At 42.7% G+C, this 20,151-nt stretch overlaps 1 protein-coding gene across 1 annotated transcript in view; it reads left to right on the top strand.

The window, feature by feature from the left end:
* The window catches only part of galnt10 (UDP-N-acetyl-alpha-D-galactosamine:polypeptide N-acetylgalactosaminyltransferase 10 (GalNAc-T10)), a 100,986-nt gene that overhangs the window by 65,358 nt on the left and 15,477 nt on the right, over nt 1-20,151 (top strand). Inside the window, exons 7-8 of the mRNA XM_017719564.2 lie at nt 5,570-5,687; nt 14,724-14,831. Coding sequence (XP_017575053.1) covers nt 5,570-5,687; nt 14,724-14,831 — 226 coding nt within the window. The remainder of the gene's footprint in view (nt 1-5,569; nt 5,688-14,723; nt 14,832-20,151) is intronic.

The raw sequence follows: 20,151 nt of genomic DNA, 5'->3' as shown, positions 1-20,151 counted from the left end.
TCAGAGCTACTGCAGAGCCGCAGAACAATGTTTCACTGGTACACAATACAGAGACACAGAGACAGACGGAGGGGCAAAATGACTTAATGTGGTAATAAGCAGTTTAACTGGTTTTATATGAGCTGTGGTTCAAACGAGTGTTTTAAGCAGTGTGACAATAGATGAGGACCTGTGTGTGTGCAAACATGAAGGTCTCACAATAGACTCACTCCAACCACCTGAGAATCTCACTCCAACCACCTGAGAATCTCACTCCAGAGTCACTCCAACCACCTGAGAATCTCACTCCAACCACCTGAGAATCTCACTCCAGAGTCACTCCAACCACCTGAGAATCTCACTCCAACCACCTGAGAATCTCACTCCAGAGTCACTCCAACCACCTGAGAATCTCACTCCAACCACCTGAGAATCTCACTCCAACCACCTGAGAATCTCACTCCAGAGTCACTCCAACCACCTGAGAATCTCACTCCAACCACCTGAGAATCTCACTCCAACCACCTGAGAATCTCACTCCAGAGTCACTCCAACCACCTGAGAATCTCACTCCAACCACCTGAGAATCTCACTCCAGAGTCACTCCAACCACCTGAGAATCTCACTCCAACCACCTGAGAATCTCACTCCAACCACCTGAGAATCTCACTCCAGAGTCACTCCAACCACCTGAGAATCTCACTCCAACCACCTGAGAATCTCACTCCAACCACCTGAGAATCTCACTCCAACCACCTGAGAATCTCACTCCAGAGTCACTCCAACCACCTGAGAATCTCACTCCAACCACCTGAGAATCTCACTCCAGAGTCACTCCAACCACCTGAGAATCTCACTCCAACCACCTGAGAATCTCACTCCAACCACCTGAGAATCTCACTCCAGAGTCACTCCAACCACCTGAGAATCTCACTCCAGAGTCACTCCAACCACCTGAGAATCTCACTCCAGGGTCACTCCAACCACCTGAGACTCACTCCACCTGAGAATCTCACTCCAACCACCCAAGAATCTCACTCCAGAGTCACTCCAACCACCTGAGAATCTCACTCCAACCACCTGAGAATCGCACTCCAGAGTCACTCCAACCACCTGAGAATCTCACTCCAGAGTCACTCCAACCACCTGAGAATCTCACTCCAGAGTCACTCCAACCACCTGAGAATCTCAATCCAGACACATTCCAACCACCCGAGACTCACTCCACCTGAGAATCTCACTCCAACCACCCGAGAATCTCACTCCAGAGTCACTCCAACCACCTGAAAATCTCACTCCAGACTCTTTCCAACCACCTGAAAATCTCTCCAACCACCTGAAAATCTCACTTCAGACTCACTCTAACCACCTGAGAATCTCACTCCTGCCACCTGGAAAATCTCACTCCAACCACTTGAAAAATCTCACTCCAGGCTCACTGCAGCCACCTGAGAATCTTACTCCAGGCTCACTGCAGCCACCTGAGAATCTTACTCCAGGCTCACTGCAGCCACCTGAGAATCTTACTCCAGGCTCACTGCAGCCACCTGAGAATCTCACTCCAGGCTCACTGCAGCCACCTGAGAATCTCACTCCAGGCTCACTGCAGCCACCTGAGAATCTCACTCCAGGCTCACTGCAGCCACCTGAGAATCTCACTCCAGGCTCACTGCAGCCACCTGAGAATCTCACTCCAGGCTCACTGCAGCCACCTGAGAATCTCACTCCAGGCTCACTGCAGCCACCTGAGAATCTTACTCCAGGCTCACTGCAGCCACCTGAGAATCTTACTCCAGGCTCACTGCAGCCACCTGAGAATCTTACTCCAGGCTCACTGCAGCCACCTGAGAATCTCACTCCAGGCTCACTGCAGCCACCTGAGAATCTTACTCCAGGCTCACTGCAGCCACCTGAGAATCTCACTCCAGGCTCACTGCAGCCACCTGAGAATCTTACTCCAGGCTCACTGCAGCCACCTGAGAATCTCACGCCAGGCTCACTGCAGCCACCTGAGAATCTCACGCCAGGCTCACTGCAGCCACCTGAGAATCTCCCTCATCTCCTGACCAAAGCTGGCCACCCTGTGATTTGTGTGTGTTTAACTGTGCAGTGTGCTGTTGATGCAGTAGTTTGGTAATTATAGAGGTCTGTCTGCATTATCGCGGACTATAACGCGTAATCGGGACTCACACATAACTGACAGACTTGGTCTGGATCAACATCTCCATCAGACTGACTTTTTCATCATATCTTGATTTGGAAGTCATAGCCGGCATTGACGACTCGCACACATGATGCTGACGGAATGTCAACAACAGCCGCGGGAAACTTCAGGGTTTCGCGATTAGTATCTGTGAAAAAGAGGCAAAACATAGACGGAAGAGAAAAGCTTGGTCTTCGGGAGAAAAACGAACTGGATGTGGAACAGGGCGGAACGTCTGCTTTTTAGGGTAATGCTAAAAGAGTAGAGAGAGAGCCGCAGGCTGTGCTGCATTTCATTAGCGCTGAGGAGTTCATTAACGTCTGATAATTCGCCTTCATCAGGCTAATGGACTGTTTACAGGGCTGTTTTTTCATTTTTTCAGCAGAAAAGTTTTTCTACACTGAGCAGTGTGTGATTAAATACGTGGGCTGGGTTTTGTGTTTGTATCATGAGCAGGATGAATAATTTTGGCTGAAATTTGCTGAGTTTGTTCCCTGACGTTAGTGTTAGCCTGCTGGAAGTGTAATTATGTTCTCTCAGTGAGCGCACGCCGCTCATTACATTCTGCTTCCAGCTCCGGGTTCCTCCTCAGCTCGGCTGCTACACAGGCTTATGTAATCTCTGAGGATAGCGCAGTGCTACAGGCTCTTCATTTACAGCTTAATGAAATGCTTTTAGTGAAGTCTCACTCGCCTTCACTGTAAATGAATATAAACTGTTCACTCTCAGCTCAGTTCAGTTCGCGTCAGCTCGTTTCAGCTTTGCTAAGCTCGGTTTAAGTCATTTCGGCTTAATTCGGTTCATTTTTGCTCATTTAGCTTGATTTTAATAGACCACTGTAGTCGTGTCGTCATTCTATAGTCGGCATCATGCTCTTATGCCCATATTAGGAACTCCGGGTCTGAGCTCCACTTCTCTATAGCCAGAATAAACAGGGCTTTCAAATATCGTCCCCCTGTGTTCAATAAACATGTTCAGAACCCGATACGTTGTACCCTGAGAACATTCTTCTCTCAAATACCACTGGATCCTCTGAATTATGAGGCCGTTAAAGAGTTGAAATATGAATATTGCTACATGGGAGCTTAAGCTACTGCGCACTGAATTCATGTTATTAGACTGGCAGCCTCCTTCATCAGGTTTTGTCAGTGTATATTTCCAGGTTCAGACTGAGGGCAGATTAAAAGAAGTCAGAACAACATCAGCAGGTTTCTCTGCAGTTCTCTGTTCTTCATCTGATGCTCACTGAAACACCATAGATCTCTCCTTTTGGCTTGATCTGAAAAGATCTACAGACAGACCTGCACTCAGGCTGATCCAGTACAGACTCAGCTTAATAATCACTGCTGACTCCCTGATAAACTGATTTAGGCTCATTCTGCAGCTTTTTGTCCGACTTTTCCCGTTCCACCTTAAGTGATGCAGCAGTCACATTCTGAAATGCGGCGTCATTTAAGGTGCAACGGGGAAATTTGAACAGGCAGCTGTGATCAAGAAGCTGAGTTCAGCTTCATGGAGGGTTGAAAGGCCTGATAGGAGGAGGTTGCTCTATTTCCGCTTAACAGCTGGCTAAATTATTTTTGCTGCTTCACAGAACCGACAGGTCAGTATTTTGTCTAGTTTGCTAATGTTTGTGATAGCCAGTCACAGCTGCTGCACCATTTAAGGTGGAACGGGAACATTAAAACAAGAAGCTGCAAAAAAAGTCAAATTCAGCCTCATAGTTTTAAAGCATTGAGTGTTTTTGAAAAGGAGTTTTAGCCTATCAGAATATACAGGTATACCTGTAAATATGCGCTGCAGTAGAACGTTTCGATAAGATAGCACGGCTTATCAGAGCACCGGCTCAGCCCACCTTAGTGATGTGTAACTTAGCTTCAGCTCACATGTAGCAACATTAGTATTATAGCTCTTTACAACCTCGTAGTTCAGAGGACCCAGTGCTATTCAGGAGGAAAATGTTCTCAAGACAAAACTTACCGGGTTCTGAACATTTTTATTGAACACAGGGCGATAGAGATGGAGAGATTTTTCGAGAGCTCTATTCATTCTGACCACAGAGAAATGGAGCTTAGACCTGGAGCTCCTAATATGGGCATAACGAGGACTACAGAATGACACACGACTACAGTGGTCAATTACAAGAAAAGCATAATAGTCCGTTTGACCTTCATTCAAAATATCAACAAAACTCTTACCTTTATTTGAAGCCCGACGATTAAAAGAAGAGGAAAAAAGCTAAATCTTTTCATGAAATAAATATTTTGCTCAAATCTGTGTGTCACTACTGTTGGCACCCCTTCATTCATTACTTCATGCAGCCTCACTTTGCAAAGATACCAGCTCTAAGTCTCTCCTATAATGTTTAACGAGACTGGAGAACACGACATTGAATCTGAGTCCGTTCCTTCATACAGAACCTCTCCAGATCCTTCAGATTCTGAGCTCCACACTGTGGACTGTCCTCTTCAGCTGATCCCTCAGGTTTTTTTGTGGGGTTTATGTCTGGGGACTGAGGGTGGCCATGGCAAAACATTAATTCTGTGGTCGGTGAACCACTTTTGTGTTGATTTTGAGGTGTGTTTTGGATCATTGTCCTGCTGGAAGATCCAAACTATGGCCCAGTTTGAGCTTCCAGGCTGAGCCCGTCAGGATTTTATTTCTGCTGGTAGTCTGTGATGCAATGCATCTGAGTAAATTGTCCAGGGCTTTTAGAAGAAAAACTGCCCCAACATCATAGATCCACCACCATATTTCACTGTGGGGGTGAGGAACTTTTCTGCATGGCTAGCTGTGGGTCCATGCCAAACCCTCCTCTGGTGTTGCATGATAGCTCTCTTTTGGTCTCATTTGACCAACCCAGGCCCACTGAAAGCTCCAGCAATATCTTTCAAACTGTAGGAGCTTAAGTTTGTTGGTCTTTGGCAGCAGAGGTTTTCTCCTGGAATCTCTCCACCCTGTGGGTGCCGTCTGATTGCACTATGGAATATTCTGACCCCAAGATCTAACTAATGTCTTCATTTTCCCCTCTGTGATCCTTGTGGATTCTTTTGGCCACTCAAACCCTCCCCCTCACTCCATCTCCAGCTGCTTCAAACTTCATAATTATTGCCCTCATAGTAGAAATTAGAATTTTCAACTGTTTAACTGTTTCCTGTGTCCATTTTCTGAGTAAGTATCTTCTGAAAAGTGAATATCTTGTGTTAAATGGCTCTGTAGACTGGATATTAAACATATGAAGGTGGTCTTTTGACTTTTGTACAGTACTGAAGATATATACTAGAGTAGCTCTGAACAATCAGGATATTTTGTTGTGAGTGTTTTAAAGCTATAAGGTTTTTATTGTAGTGTATTTGAGTGACATCTGTATTGTATCTGTGCTTTCAGGTCTCCTGTGATGGCTGGAGGTTTGTTTGCAGTGGACAGGAGGTGGTTTTGGGAGCTGGGAGGATATGACACGGGGCTGGAGATTTGGGGAGGAGAGCAGTATGAAATATCATTTAAGGTATGCTTACATAAAGTCTCAGTAAGGCAGCAAAGCAGTGTACAACAAAGTCAATAACTTTTAATTGTGGGAAAAATGTACATGGTTAAAAAGAAAGATGTAATGATCTGTGATGTTCATATGATCCACACAGTCGCTCTGACAGACTGTAATACACTACAGGAAGCGTAGGGGGCGATACGGCTTCTACTGTTTCATTTAAAAAGCTCTATAATGTTCATATGATCCACACAGTCGCTCTGACAGACTGTAATACACTACAGGAAGCGTAGGGGGCGATACGGCTTCTACTGTTTCATTTAAAAAGCTCTATAATGTTCATATGATCCACACAGTCACTCTGACAGACTGTAATACACTACAGGAAGCGTAGGGGGCGATACGGCTTCTACTGTTTCATTTAAAAAGCTCTATAATGTTCATATGATCCACACAGTCGCTCTGACAGACTGTAATACACTACAGGAAGCGTAGGGGGCGATACGGCTTCTACTGTTTCATTTAAAAAGCTCTATAATGTTCATATGATCCACACAGTTGCTCTGACAGACCGTAATACACTACAGGAAGCGTAGGGGGCGATACGGCTTCTACTGTTTCATTTATAAAGCTCTATAATGTTCATATGATCCACACAGTCGCTCTGACAGACTGTAATACACTACAGGAAGCGTAGGGGGCGATACGGCTTCTACTGTTTCATTTAAAAAGCTCTATAATGTTCATATGATCCACACAGTCGCTCTGACAGACTGTAATACACTACAGGAAGCATAGGGGGCGATACGGCTTCTACTGTTTCATTTAAAAAGCTCTATAATGTTCATATGATCCACACAGTCGCTCTGACAGACTGTAATACACTACAGGAAGCGTAGGGGGCGATACGGCTTCTACTGTTTCATTTAAAAAGCTCTATAATGTTCATATGATCCACACAGTCGCTCTGACAGACTGTAATACACTACAGGAAGCGTAGGGGGCGATACGGCTCCTACTGTTTCATTTAAAAAGCTCTATAATGTTCATATGATCCACACAGTCGCTCTGACAGACTGTAATACACTACAGGAAGCGTAGGGGCCGATACGGCTTCTACTGTTTCATTTAAAAAGCTCTATAATGTTCATATGATCCACACAGTCGCTCTGACAGACTGTAATACACTACAGGAAGCGTAGGGGGCGATACGGCTTCTACTGTTTCATTTAAAAAGCTCTATAATGTTCATATGATCCACACAGTCGCTCTGACAGACTGTAATACACTACAGGAAGCGTAGGGGGCGATACGGCTTCTGTATTTTTACATTTAATAAAGGCTTTTTAGCCAAAGTTATGGCTCTTTAAAGTCAAGTCTGAAATAATGATTCTTTTAACCAATTTCTAAAATAATTAGCATTCTTGATCAATTTCTGAAATAAAAATCACTCTTTTAATTTTTCAGAGAGACAGCTCTTAAGTCATCTCTAAAAGTAAAACTCGCAAGTGTTTTTAGAAAGAAATAAAACATTCAGTGACGCTTTCTATGAATGTCACGTTTGTAAGCATCTATAAAGACATTCATAACATGTTATAGTGCATCATAACCATGGCTGTAAATATTTATAAAAATGCATTACATGTTATAGCCATGCTTATTATGCATTATAAACTGTTAACATAATGCATTATAAGTACTGTTCATTACACATTATAAGAGCTCATAAGCTATATTAGTCCGCTCTATGTAAAGTGGAGTGTACTGGACTAAAGCCTCCTCCAGGGTTCAGACTGAGGCTTCAAGTTGAAGAATTTACTGAAGGATTTACTGAAACACTAAAACACAATAAGCTCATTACAGGCTTCAAATGTCAGAGTTTAAACTAGAGCAACATCAGAGTTTCACCCAATGTGGGAAAGTCAATGTTCACCACTGTTAATGTTCACCACTGTTAATGTGCACCACTGTTAATGTTCACCACCGTTAATGTTCACCACTGTTAATGTGCACCACCGTTAATGTTCACCACTGTTAATGTGCACCACTGTTAATGTTCACCACTGTTAATGTGCACCACCGTTAATGTTCACCACTGTTAATGTGCACCACCGTTAATGTTCACCACTGTTAATGTTCACCACTGTTAATGTACACCACTGTTAATGTTCGCCACTGTTAATGTACACCACTGTTAATGTTCACCACTGTTAATGTTCACCACTGTTAATGTGCACCACCGTTAATGTACACCACCGTTAATGTTCACCACCGTTAATGTGCACCACCGTTAATGTGCACCACTGTTAATGTACACCACTGTTAATGCTCACCACTGTTAATGTTCACCACCGTTAGCCTGGCACTAACTTAACACTGCATATCCAATAGAGTGCCAGCAGAAACCAGCATTACTGTACTGTAGTGTAGTGTTAGAGTGAAGGGTTCTAGAGCTCAACGTTAGAACCAGTGAGAGACCAAACTACAATGACAACACTCGACTATCTCGCCTCTCCCTCTCCAGACCTTCACTCCATAGTACCTTCACGCTCAGTGTGATGTCAGAGAGGCTCAGGGGAGGGGCTGATGGGTACCTGGTTTACTGTGATGTAATGTAATATTTAAAGTGAGACGCTGGGTAAGAAAAGCTCACTGTAGCAGTGACTCTAGGCTGGACAGAAGACCTCTTTTTTGAGGCCATTTCCAAAAGAATGCATGAATATTGAGATGTCATATGCTGCCAGAAGTTTTAACCATATAGCTGAGGCCTGATTTCAGTTTGAGTTTATGTTGCTAAAACTACCACATTCGGATTATTTTGCTCCAAGTGGTGATCATGAAAAACGCATTGGTGAGTCCATAATGTCAAAGACTGATTGCATTATTTTTGCCAAAATCCTTTAAATATGTGTTAGAAAACCGTTTGTTGGTTTATCAGATGTGGTCAGATGCTCAGCGCACAGTGAATATGGCTTATTAGATGGTTTTATTTCATTTCCATATTGCAGTGTGCTGCAGTATCTGTATTGTAAAGATCAATATGCCGTACTGATGAAGTAATTATCCTCTGTACGTTCCCCGTTCAGAGCCGGCGTGTGTTTGACCGAATGGTTGCCATGGCAGCTGGCGTGGGGGAGGCTATTGTAGGGTCAGTAATATGAAAGAGACAGACGAGCAGCACCGTGAGAATCTGCCAGTTTTCACTGCAGCTCCACTTTACAGAATAAAATACCATTCAGAGCCAGATGCTCAGCCTCACATATTCACTACCCTGACCACCATATGACCACTGCTCTGACTGACCAGCTCAGCACTGGCTGATGTAATCTGCACACATACAGTAGTGGAATATCAGGCTGAGATTAGACAGACGCTCCTGACACATTAAATGACAGAATGATGTTTTCCACAGTGCTGTCACTCATAATGCACCAGCAGCTTTTCCTGCAGAATAAAAGGATAATAATGGATAAAAGTGATTATTTATCTGATCTGAATGATTTAAATACTTGAGTATGTGTTCATTAGTTTGGAATTGTTTCCTTTATATCGTATAGAAAACCTCGTGTGTCCAAAATGGTAACTTTACAGGAGATGGAAAAAACTTTACTTTGAATTTAAGTCAATGGAACCAGAAATTTTAACAAGTCATTTTAGGTCGTTTCTTTTTGTCCATACATCATGAAAACTGCACACAATGTACAGGTCAACAGGTATGTTCAAATTATGTCAAAAACCTCAACCCTAAACCTACACCTAACCTTCACCTGGGTGCTAACCGTAAAGGCCACCAGACGCTGAACGCACCATGTTGCGTCATGCAGCGTCCAGGATTTTCATACCTTTGTTGTTAATGGCGTTAATACTTCACGTCACCGACACTCAGCAGCTCGTACCGTTACTGTGTTAAGTAAAAGCCATATTGAGGCCCACAGAAAGCCGCAGTAGATCACTCATGGTATACAATGTACACAGAGAAAAGCAGCCGGCTTGTCAGTTTGTCCAGATCAGTATTAATGTTGTTTTGTTCCAGCCGGTCTGTGAAGCTTCTTACAGCCCGTTTAGTTTGGCGAATGGTGTTGGGTTCATTTCTGGCTGATTCCAGGTTGTTCAGCTGTTCTTCTGTCTCAGCTGCCGACTGAAAAGCTGCTCAGTGGCGACGACGGTTTGGGAATTTAGTGTCGTCTCGTCTTCAGAGTCGGACCAAATCGGCTGTCGGTCAGATGTGGTCTTAACAGTGTCCGTTTCTGTTTGTGGCAAAGTAAGAAGTAAAAACGTTCAAATGGCTCGAGCGTCTCCTAAAGCTGTCAGAGTCGTTGCTTAGCAACAGCGTTTCAGTAGAGTGATACAGTGTTGATGTAAAAGACTTGATATTATGGCAAAATAACAGCACAACTAGACTGTTGTATAATACATGACACAATGCAGTGCTGCACGGCGCGTCCGGTGTGCAGTGGCCTTTCACTGGATGGTCTTTTAATAATTTGAAAATCTATAGATAATCTACTGGGACTGTCCAGTTAAAGTGATACCAATATTTTGGTTAAAAAAACTCTCCAAATTGAACAAACATGCTTAAAATTATTTTGAAGTTATTTTTGGCTGGCCTACTACATTCACTCTTTCATAAGTCCAGACGCTGAATTAGTGGAGATCAGTTCAGAAACGCTGGCCCCAGGTGTGAGGGTTTAATGCAGTCTCCCTGAGTGGAAGATCAAAAATCTTCTCCTGATTTGATGAAGACCCTCAGTGGGTTCAATACATCAGTCTAATTAATAATTCTGTTGGAAAAGTTGAGTTTAAGTTATTTCCTAGAGAGAGAGACTCTTTAAAACTGGAGCTCATTCACCATAATTTAAACTCTGCGTGCGGTTTCAGTTTTAGTGTCTCAAACTGTTCAGCAGTTTTCACTGTAAACTGTAAATTCTGACTGTAAGATTCCTGGTGCAGTTCTTTATCTCTCCTGCCAGCACTGCTTTCACTCCGGAATCACTGAACATCTGTACATACAGCTGTTCTGGGTCAGCAAAGTGGTTCAATTCATATACGCTGACCTTTTAACTCATTACTGTCTGACCAGCTCAGTGAGGCATTTAATTCACAAAAATTCATGGAATTACCAAAGACAATGATGATGTCACATATCATATTTATTTAAAACTGCTGTATGGGCTACATTACCATCGGCTGAAAGGGTGGAGCTAAACTGCTGTAGCCTGAATGGGCCGGGCTAAATTTCCGTAGGCTAAAAGGGTGGAAATAATTGCTGTAGGCTGAATGGTGGGGCTAAACTGCTGTAGCTGAATGGTGGGGCTAAACTGCTGTAGCTGAATGGTGGGGCTAAACTGCTGTAGCTGAATGGTGGGGCTAAACTGCTGTAGCTGAATGGTGGGGCTAAACTGCTGTAGCTGAATGGTGGGGCTAAACTGCTGTAGCTGAATGGTGGGGCTAAACTGCTGTAGCTGAATGGTGGGGCTAAACTGCTGTAGCTGAATGGTGGGGCTAAACTGCTGTAGCTGAATGGTGGGGCTAAACTGCTGTAGGCTGAATGGTGGAGCTAAACTGCTGTAGCTGAATGGGTGGGGCTAAACTGCTGTAGGCTGAATGGTGGAGCTAAACTGCTGTAGCTGAATGGTGGGGCTAAACTGCTGTAGCTGAATGGTGGGGCTAAACTGCTGTAGGCTGAATGGTGGGGCTAAACTGCTGTAGGCTGAATGGTGGGGCTAAACTGCTGTAGGCTGAATGGGTGGAGCTAAACTGCTGTAGGCTGAATGGTGGAGCTAAACTGCTGTAGCTGAATGGTGGAGCTAAACTGCTGTAGACTGAATGGGTGGAGCTAAACTGCTGTAGACTGAATGGTGGGGCTAAACTGCTGTAGCTGAATGGTGGAGCTAAACTGCTATAGCTGAATGGTGGAGCTAAACTGCTGTAGGCTGAATGGGTGGGGCTAAACTGCTGTAGCTGAATGGTGGGGCTAAACTGCTGTAGCTGAATGGTGGGGCTAAACTGCTGTAGCTGAATGGGTGGAGCTGAACTGCTGTAGCTGAATGGTGGAGCTGAACTGCTGTAGCTGAATGGGTGGAGCTGAACTGCTGTAGCTGAATGGTGGAGCTAAACTGCTGTAGCTGAATGGTGGAGCTGAACTGCTGTAGCTGAATGGTGGAGCTAAACTGCTGTAGCTGAATGGTGGAGCTAAACTGCTGTAGCTGAATGGTGGAGCTGAACTGCTGTAGCTGAATGGTGGAGCTGAACTGCTGTAGCTGAATGGTGGAGCTGAACTGCTGTAGCTGAATGGTGGAGCTGAACTGCTGTAGCTGAATGGTGGAGCTAAACTGCTGTAGCTGAGTGGGTGGAGCTGAACTGCTGTAGCTGAGTGGGTGGAGCTGAACTGCTGTAGCTGAATGGTGGAGCTGAACTGCTGTAGCTGAATGGTGGAGCTAAACTGCTGTAGCTGAATGGTGGAGCTAAACTGCTGTAGCTGAATGGTGGGGCTAAACTGCTGTAGCTGAATGGGTGGAGCTGAACTGCTGTAGCTGAATGGGTGGAGCTGAACTGCTGTAGCTGAATGGGTGGAGCTGAACTGCTGTAGCTGAATGGTGGAGCTGAACTGCTGTAGCTGAATGGTGGAGCTGAACTGCTGTAGCTGAATGGTGGAGCTGAACTGCTGTAGCTGAATGGTGGAGCTGAACTGCTGTAGCTGAATGGTGGAGCTGAACTGCTGTAGCTGAATGGTGGAGCTAAACTGCTGTAGCTGAATGGTGGAGCTAAACTGCTGTAGCTGAATGGTGGAGCTGAACTGTTGTAGTCCCCTTCCTCCTCCTTCCTCTTCCTCTCTCTCGTATGATGTATTGTTAATGGTTCGCTGTTGGTTCTGATCACTCTGAACTGTATTAATCATTCATGCACTGCAGGTTTATTTACACATCCAGACTCTTCAGTCCCTCTAACCAGAGACAGAGAGCTGTGCTGTCTCTGACCGGTCCACTGCCCACGCACACAGGCCTTTGTTCCCTCAATTGAGGCTGTTCACTGTGTTTAGTCTTTCTTTTAGTTTTATTAAATTTCCACGCTTGCTGTCCTGCATGACTGCTGTGTGCTGAGTTATGTCAGACTGTCTTTCCTTCACCTCTGCACACAGTCTAGCGCATATTCCTACACACACAGGCCCCTGAAAGTATTTGGACATTTGTGCCATACTAAAAACACATTAGGTTCAGAAATGAAACGTCAGTCCGAGTGTGAGATACTTCAATCAGACGGTTCTCAGACTGCCGTTCTCTCTGTGGTGAAGTGCTCTTTCAGAAGGGGGCCGGTGGGCTCACCTCTGAGTCCATGATTCAACAGTAAGTACAAGCTCAGTGACAGCACTGTGAGGAGAACGGCTCCAGACGGTGAGGGTCCACCTCTGAGCTCAGCCTACAGAAAGAGCTCTCTCTAAAGAGCTAACATAAAAAACTTAAAGAAGACTGACTCCAGTGTTCCAGGTTCTCTTCTGTTCCCTTGTAATTTCTGTTAGGTTCTATTCTGTTCTGTTCTATTTTGTTCTTTTCTGTTCTATTCAGTTTTGTTTCATTCCATTCCATTCGTTTTTGTTTTATTTCATTTTGTCCTATTTTATTCTGTCCAATATTTTGTATTCAGTTCTATTCTTATCATATTCTGTGTTCTTTTCAGTTCTGTTCTGTTCTATTCAATTCTGTTCTATTCTGTTCTGTTCAATTCTGTTCTGTTGTTTTCAGTTCTGTTCTGTTGTTTTCAGTTCTGTTCTGTTCTGTTCTATTTAATTCTGTTCTGTTCTATTTAATTCTTTTCTGATCACTTCTGTTGAATTCTGTTCTGTTGTTTTCAGTTCTGTTCTGTTCTATTTAATTCTGTTCTGTTCAATTCTGTTCTGTTGTTTTCTGTTCTGTTCTGTTCTATTCTATTTAATTCTGTTCTGTTCTATTTAATTCTTTTCTGATCACTTCTGTTGAATTCTGTTCTGTTCTAATCAATTCTGTTCTGTTCAATTCTGTTCTGTTCAATTCTGTTCTGTTCAATTCTGTTCTGTTCAATTTTGTTCTGTTCAATTCTGTTCTGTTGTTTTCAGTTCTGTTCTGTTCAATTCTGTTCTGTTTACTTCTGTTCTGTTCAGTTCTGTTCTGTTCAATCCTGTTCTGTTTTGTTCAATTCAATTATGTTCTGTTCAGTTCTGTTCTAATCAATTCTGTTCTGTTCTATTCGATTTACTTCTGTTCTGTTCAATTCTTTTCTGTTCAATTTTGTTCTGTTCAGTTCTGTTCTAATCAATTCTGTTTTATTCTGTTCTTTTCTCTTCTGTTCTGTTCAATCCTGTTCTGTTTTGTTCAATTCTATTATGTTCTGTTTAATCCTGTTCTGTTCTGTTCTAATCAATTCTGTTCTATTCAGTTCTGTTCTGTTCTATTCAATTCTGTTCTGTTCTGTTCTGTTCAATCCTGTTCTGTTCAATCCTGTTCTGTTTTGTTCAATTCAATTATGTTCTGTTCAGTTCTGTTCTAATCAATTCTGTTCTGTTCTATTTGATTTACTTCTGTTCTGTTCAATTCTTTTCTGTTCAATTTTGTTCTGTTCAGTTCTGTTCTAATCAATTCTGTTTTATTCTGTTCTTTTCTCTTCTGTTCTGTTCAATCCTGTTCTGTTTTGTTCAATTCTATTATGTTCTGTTTAATCCTGTTTTGTTCTGTTCTAATCAATTCTGTTCTATTCAGTTCTGTTCAATTCTGTTCAATTCTGTTCTGTTCAATTCTGTTCTGTTCTATTCAATTCTGTTCTGTTCTATTCTGTTCAATTCTGTTCTGTTCAGTTCTGTTCTTATTAATTCTGTTCTATTCAGTTCTGTTCTGTTCTATTCAATTCTGTTCAATTCTATTCAGTTCTGTTCTGTTCTGTTCTATTTAATTCTGTTCTGATCAATTCTGTTCTATTTAATTTTCTTCTATCATTCTCTGTTCTGTTCTAATTCTATTCCATTCTAATCTATTCAGTTCTGTGTTTCTGCCATGTTTTTGTATTCAGGCTGTGTTTTGTCCCCTGTAGGTGTGGATGTGTGGTGGGAGGATGGAGGACATCCCCTGCTCTCGGGTTGGCCACATTTACAGGAAGTACGTTCCCTACAAAGTGCCCGGAGGGGTCAGTCTCGCCAGGGTGAGTTTATTTATTTATGTTTTCATTTATTACTATTGATTATACAGTTTAATGACTAATGTTGAATATTTAAATTAAATGTATATTCTTAATACATTAAAAAAAAAAGATTAAAATTTCATACAACACATTCAGCCTAATCAGTCTGATAATAAAAGCCTACAGGCTCTCGTTTTGTATTACAGAGCCATAAAACGGTGGGAATATCAGGTTCAGCTCAACTTTAGCTTTTTCTGGTTTTTCCAGCTGAATGTGGTTTAGATCCAGCTGAATGTGGTTTAGTTCCAGCTGAATGTGGTTTAGTTCCAGCTGAATGTGGTTTAGTTCCAGCTGAATGTGGTTTAGTTCCAGATGAATGTGGTTTAGTTCCAGCTGAATGTGGTTTAGATCCAGCTGAATGTGGTTTAGTTCCAGCTGAATGTGGTTTAGTTCCAGCTGAATGTGGTTTAGTTCCAGCTGAATGTGGTTTAGTTCCAGCTGATGTGGTTTAGTTCCAGCTGATGTGGTTTAGTTCCAGCTGAATGTGGTTTAGTTCCAGCTGAATGTGGTTTAGATCCAGCTGAATGTGGTTTAGTTCCAGCTGATGTGGTTTAGTTCCAGCTGAATGTGGTTTAGTTCCAGCTGATGTGGTTTAGTTCCAGATGAATGTGGTTTAGTTCCAGCTGAATGTGGTTTAGTTCCAGCTGAATGTGGTTTAGTTCCAGCTGATGTGGTTTAGTTCCAGCTGAATGTGGTTTAGTTCCAGCTGATGTGGTTTAGTTCCAGATGAATGTGGTTTAGTTCCAGCTGAATGTGGTTTAGTTCCAGCTGAATGTGGTTTAGTTCCAGCTGATGTGGTTTAGTTCCAGCTGAATGTGGTTTAGTTCCAGCTGAATGTGGTTTAGTTCCAGCTGATGTGGTTTAGTTCCAGCTGATGTGGTTTAGTTCCAGCTGAATGTGGTTTAGTTCCAGCTGATGTGGTTTAGTTCCAGATGAATGTGGTTTAGTTCCAGCTGAATGTGGTTTAGTTCCAGCTGAATGTGGTTTAGTTCCAGCTGAATGTGGTTTAGTTCCAGCTGATGTGGTTTAGTTCCAGCTGAATGTGGTTTAGTTCCAGCTGATGTGGTTTAGTTCCAGCTGATGTGGTTTAGTTCCAGTCAGTCTGTAAAGCGTTTCACAGAACATCTTGTTTGCTGGATTGTATTCTGTTGGTTTCTGGCTGATTCTGGTTTGTTTAGTTGTTCAGCTGCTGACTGAAAAGCTCACTTAGGAGCAACGTCAGGTTTAGAACTGCGGTCATTCTCTTCCTTAGAATCTGACCAAATGGGCTGCAGGTCAACTGTTATCTTGTAGCAGTTATTTCATGTGTCAGTTTGGTGTTTTTGTAAATAGAAAGTTGTAGAAATTAGGAGAAATTAATGCTGCCTTCCCACGCTTGTGGTAGATGACTGACGGCAAACCAGATGCTCCATTCTCTGTGGAGCGGCAACAGAAAATTCTGGGCCCCAGCGTTCCACAGACCACAACAGTTAGCGGGATGATCCATCAGGAGTTCAATTTTCCCAAGTTTTGCCATTGACTGCAGTTGTGGAATAAACTGGATGCTGACTTTTTTGGGAGCCATGAATGCCAAACATCTCATTGTTGAATTCTAAACATATTATACAACAAAAATGAAGAGTACGAACGTCCTCCTGCCTTTCTCCACCTTAATTAAACAATCTACACTATTGAAGCTCTCCTCTTAGTATCATCCATTTTTGCTGGTAACTCTGCCACCTTGCCAAACGTATGAGTTCATGCTGCCGTCGGCCTTGTTCCACTATGAGGTGTGGAATGAGGCGTTTTTCGTCACTCTTAGCTGCTACGTAAAGTCATTACTTAATCATTACTTAGCAACTGAAGCAATAAACCACGAGAGACCATGGATTACTTTGACTTTGTCACGGGGAATGGTGTTGTTTGGCACGACACAAAGAGAAGTAAAACTCCCTTCCTTGTGATAAAATCGCAGTAACTCACTGCCTCGGGTGGCTTATTACTTTCATAAAACAGCAGCCGATAGCAAATATATTTAAAACGCACAATCTTTTAGATAATTATTTGTTATTATTAATAGTAACTGACATGAAAAAGTATTCCACCAAGAATTGTAGTTCCTTTAGAGTACGGTATTGTTGCTAAGCAACCATTGGCCACTGGATGAGGAGAAGAATGTTTGGTTGCCCATCGCTGTAAACTGCAGTTATTTCATGATTTTTAAAAACGTTTTCCTATAACAGTGAACATATGATAACACTGCAGTGTTTAAGGCAAATACTTTCAGTTTAAAAGTATTTTTTGGTCACCAAAGCACCACCGCGAGTCTTCTGCCAGTCTGGCAACGCCACTTTCATCAGGCTGGGGCTGAATCTCAAACGGCTCCCTGCTCCCTGCATAGTGCACTACATAGGAATTTAAGGACTGACTCCTGCAGCCCAACAGTGTAAAATATTGCTAAAAGTGGTCATTTGGGATTCATCCACATTCAGACTAGACAAGCAGTCACTATTTGACAGAGGAAGATAAACTTGACTCGGAGTACGGAGCCGTTTGGGACTCAGCCTGGGTTTGACGCGACTTCTGACTGAAACACGGACATTTGAAGCATTCTGGACTTTCAGGTGACATTCTTTAGACGTCGTACTGCCGTTTTTCAGTGAATCATATCCTGGGTGCTTTAGTTCAAGCCTGTGATGTTAACGTTGGAATTGTTTAGAATGTTTGCTTTCTTTTAGCCTGTTAGCTAGCCAAACAGCCTGGCTCTAGTTAAGAAAATAAGTCGTCAGCCATTCAGTTTAAATAAAAATGGGTTCTTACTTCATCAGTGCACTCTTTGCTCCGATCAGCATTAGAGCCAAAGATTAATCCATTTACAGCAGTTAGTGTTTTTCGTGCTGTGGTGCAGTGATGAAGAGTTTGGCTGTTGTGAGGCGGTCATGGTTGTGGTAGCCGTGGTATATCATTTACAACAGCTTCGAACGCAGTGCAGCCAGATTTTAGGACCGGAACGATCAGTTTTATAAGAGTTATTATGCAACTGTAACAGCATGGAATGCTTTTCAACTGTAGATATATAGAACAAATATGAATATGTGTGAATGTGGATAACTCCCTTCCAGTTGGTGTGTAAGCAGCTCAGTTCACAGCTCATTTTACAATACAAACAAAAATAGTAGGCACTGTTAATAACAGTGAAATATTGAGTTTGTGGTTGTGTTTGTAAAGGATTTTACTGATATTTTCTGTGTTTTCCCAGCTTTCTAAAGTAGGCAGAGCTGCTATAAACAGCACTAATGGCACTGAGGGTCCTCTGTATTTGCTAACACCAGAGCTGGACGAAGTACACAAATCATGTACTTGAGTTAAAGTAGATACTCAAGGTAAAATATTCCTCCAGTAAAAGTAGAAGTTCCTCCCTTTAGACCTCCACTTGAGTAAAAGTACTAAAGTATTTCCCTTCAAATGTACTTAAGTATAAAGTAAAAGTACTAAAAGAGTAATTCTGGCTCTGATGTCCTGTTATCATTTTTATAACCAGACTGGCTTCATGAACTCATTTCAGGTGAAAGTCCTCCAGCGTCTCTCTTGGTAAAGCAGTCTTTTAATAGAACGTCATTAATTAGTGACGCTGACGTCTATTAAAATGATCAGAAGCACAAAACACTGAAGGTAAACAGTTTCCATCAGGGAGAACCGAGTGGCTCTGAAATCACTTTTTACACACAAGCAAAGTTTCAGATTCAGATTTATTTACAACTTAGTTCCAAGTTTAAGTTGAATAAAAACTGGCTTTAAACTCAGGATCACAGATGAGCTCCTTTACTATGTTGATCTGTAGGCGTCTGTTCATAAACATAAACCAGCCCAAACTCATTTACTATAAAATGAAATGGTGTTTGTAGAAATTCAGAAAAAAGCCGCGTCAGTCTCGACTGCATATGTGGACATATTTCTATATTGTGCTCTATTTACACAAAGTTAGGTTAGTTCATCATTTATGTTGAACAGACTCTCCCAAAGTTTTACGCTGCTGCGCTGACGTTGAACCGCGTGCTGCACTGGGTCGGTATGACCAACAGGTCAAAACCAGCTCTAAACAAAGTGACCGCTGGGCCCTGATTGGTGCTCTGGCTTTGCGCTTCTTTCGTTTTTTGACATGTGACGTTTTTCAAAATGTAGGAGGAAAAAGTCGGATATTAGACTCTGAAATGTAGTGGAGTGAAAGGAAAAAGTCCAGAACGGAGAAACTTCAGTACAGATACACCAAAAATACTAAAGTACAGAAACTAATTACATTTACTCAGATACTCAGTTACTCAGGTACTGTCCACCACTGCTCAGCGTGCTGAACGTGTCTATAGATCAGTGCGGAGTCTGGAGGTCTGTGAGGTTTAAGTGAAATGACAGTGCAGTTTTGTTGAAGCGCTCTCTTCTCCGTGCTGAAGGAGGCTCTCGGCTTGGTTTGGAGTTGTATACAGCAGGAATGTTAATGAATTTGGAATTAATGGAGGCCATTGTGGACGCATCTGTCTGAATAAAATTCCTTTTTCAATGGAGCTTTTACTGCAGGACCCTCCGGCCCACTCACACTCAGATTAGACTGGCACCATCAGCAGGAGGTCTGCTTCAGCTTTAAAGCGATAGTTCAGACAAACATGTAGACCCCCCACCCCCCCAGCAATCAGCCTAGACATGGTCAGTGTCTGTAATGTTAGCGCTGGAGCTCCGAGGCTAACTAAGTAATAGAAGCTTGCACCTCACCAATTAGCATCGTGCTAACTGCACATACATAAATCATCACACTTTCTCTCTCTCTCTCTCTCTCTCTCTCTCTCTCTCTCTCTCTGTCTTTCTGACTCTCTCTCTATCACTGTCCCTCTATTGCTGTCTCTCTTTCTATCACCATCTCTCTCTCTCTCTCTGTTTCTCTATGTGGCTGTCTCTCTTTCCTGATGGCTGTCTCTCTCTCATTCTCTCTATGGTTGTCTGTCTTTCTCTTTGTTCCTCTATTGCTGTCTCTATCACTCTCTTTTCTCTCTCTCTCTCTCTCTCTCTCTCTCTCTCTCTCTCTCTGTTTCTCTATATGGCTGTCTCTCCTGATGGCTGTCTCTCTCTCATTCTCTCTATGGTTGTCTGTCTTTCTCTTTGTTCCTCTATTGCTGTCTCTATCACTCTCTTTTCTCTTTCTCTCTGTCTCTCTCTCTCTCTATCACTCTCTCTTTGTCCCTCTCTATTACTGTCTCTCTCTTTGTCTGTCTCTGTCACCATCTCCCCCCAGCAGCTATACAACAGTAATAAT

The sequence above is a fragment of the Pygocentrus nattereri genome, chromosome 16 (assembly GCF_015220715.1).
Source record: "Pygocentrus nattereri isolate fPygNat1 chromosome 16, fPygNat1.pri, whole genome shotgun sequence".
Lineage (NCBI taxonomy): Eukaryota > Metazoa > Chordata > Actinopteri > Characiformes > Serrasalmidae > Pygocentrus > Pygocentrus nattereri.
Note: the sequence above shows the minus strand (reverse complement) of the source record. Positions and strands in the feature narration are given on the sequence as shown.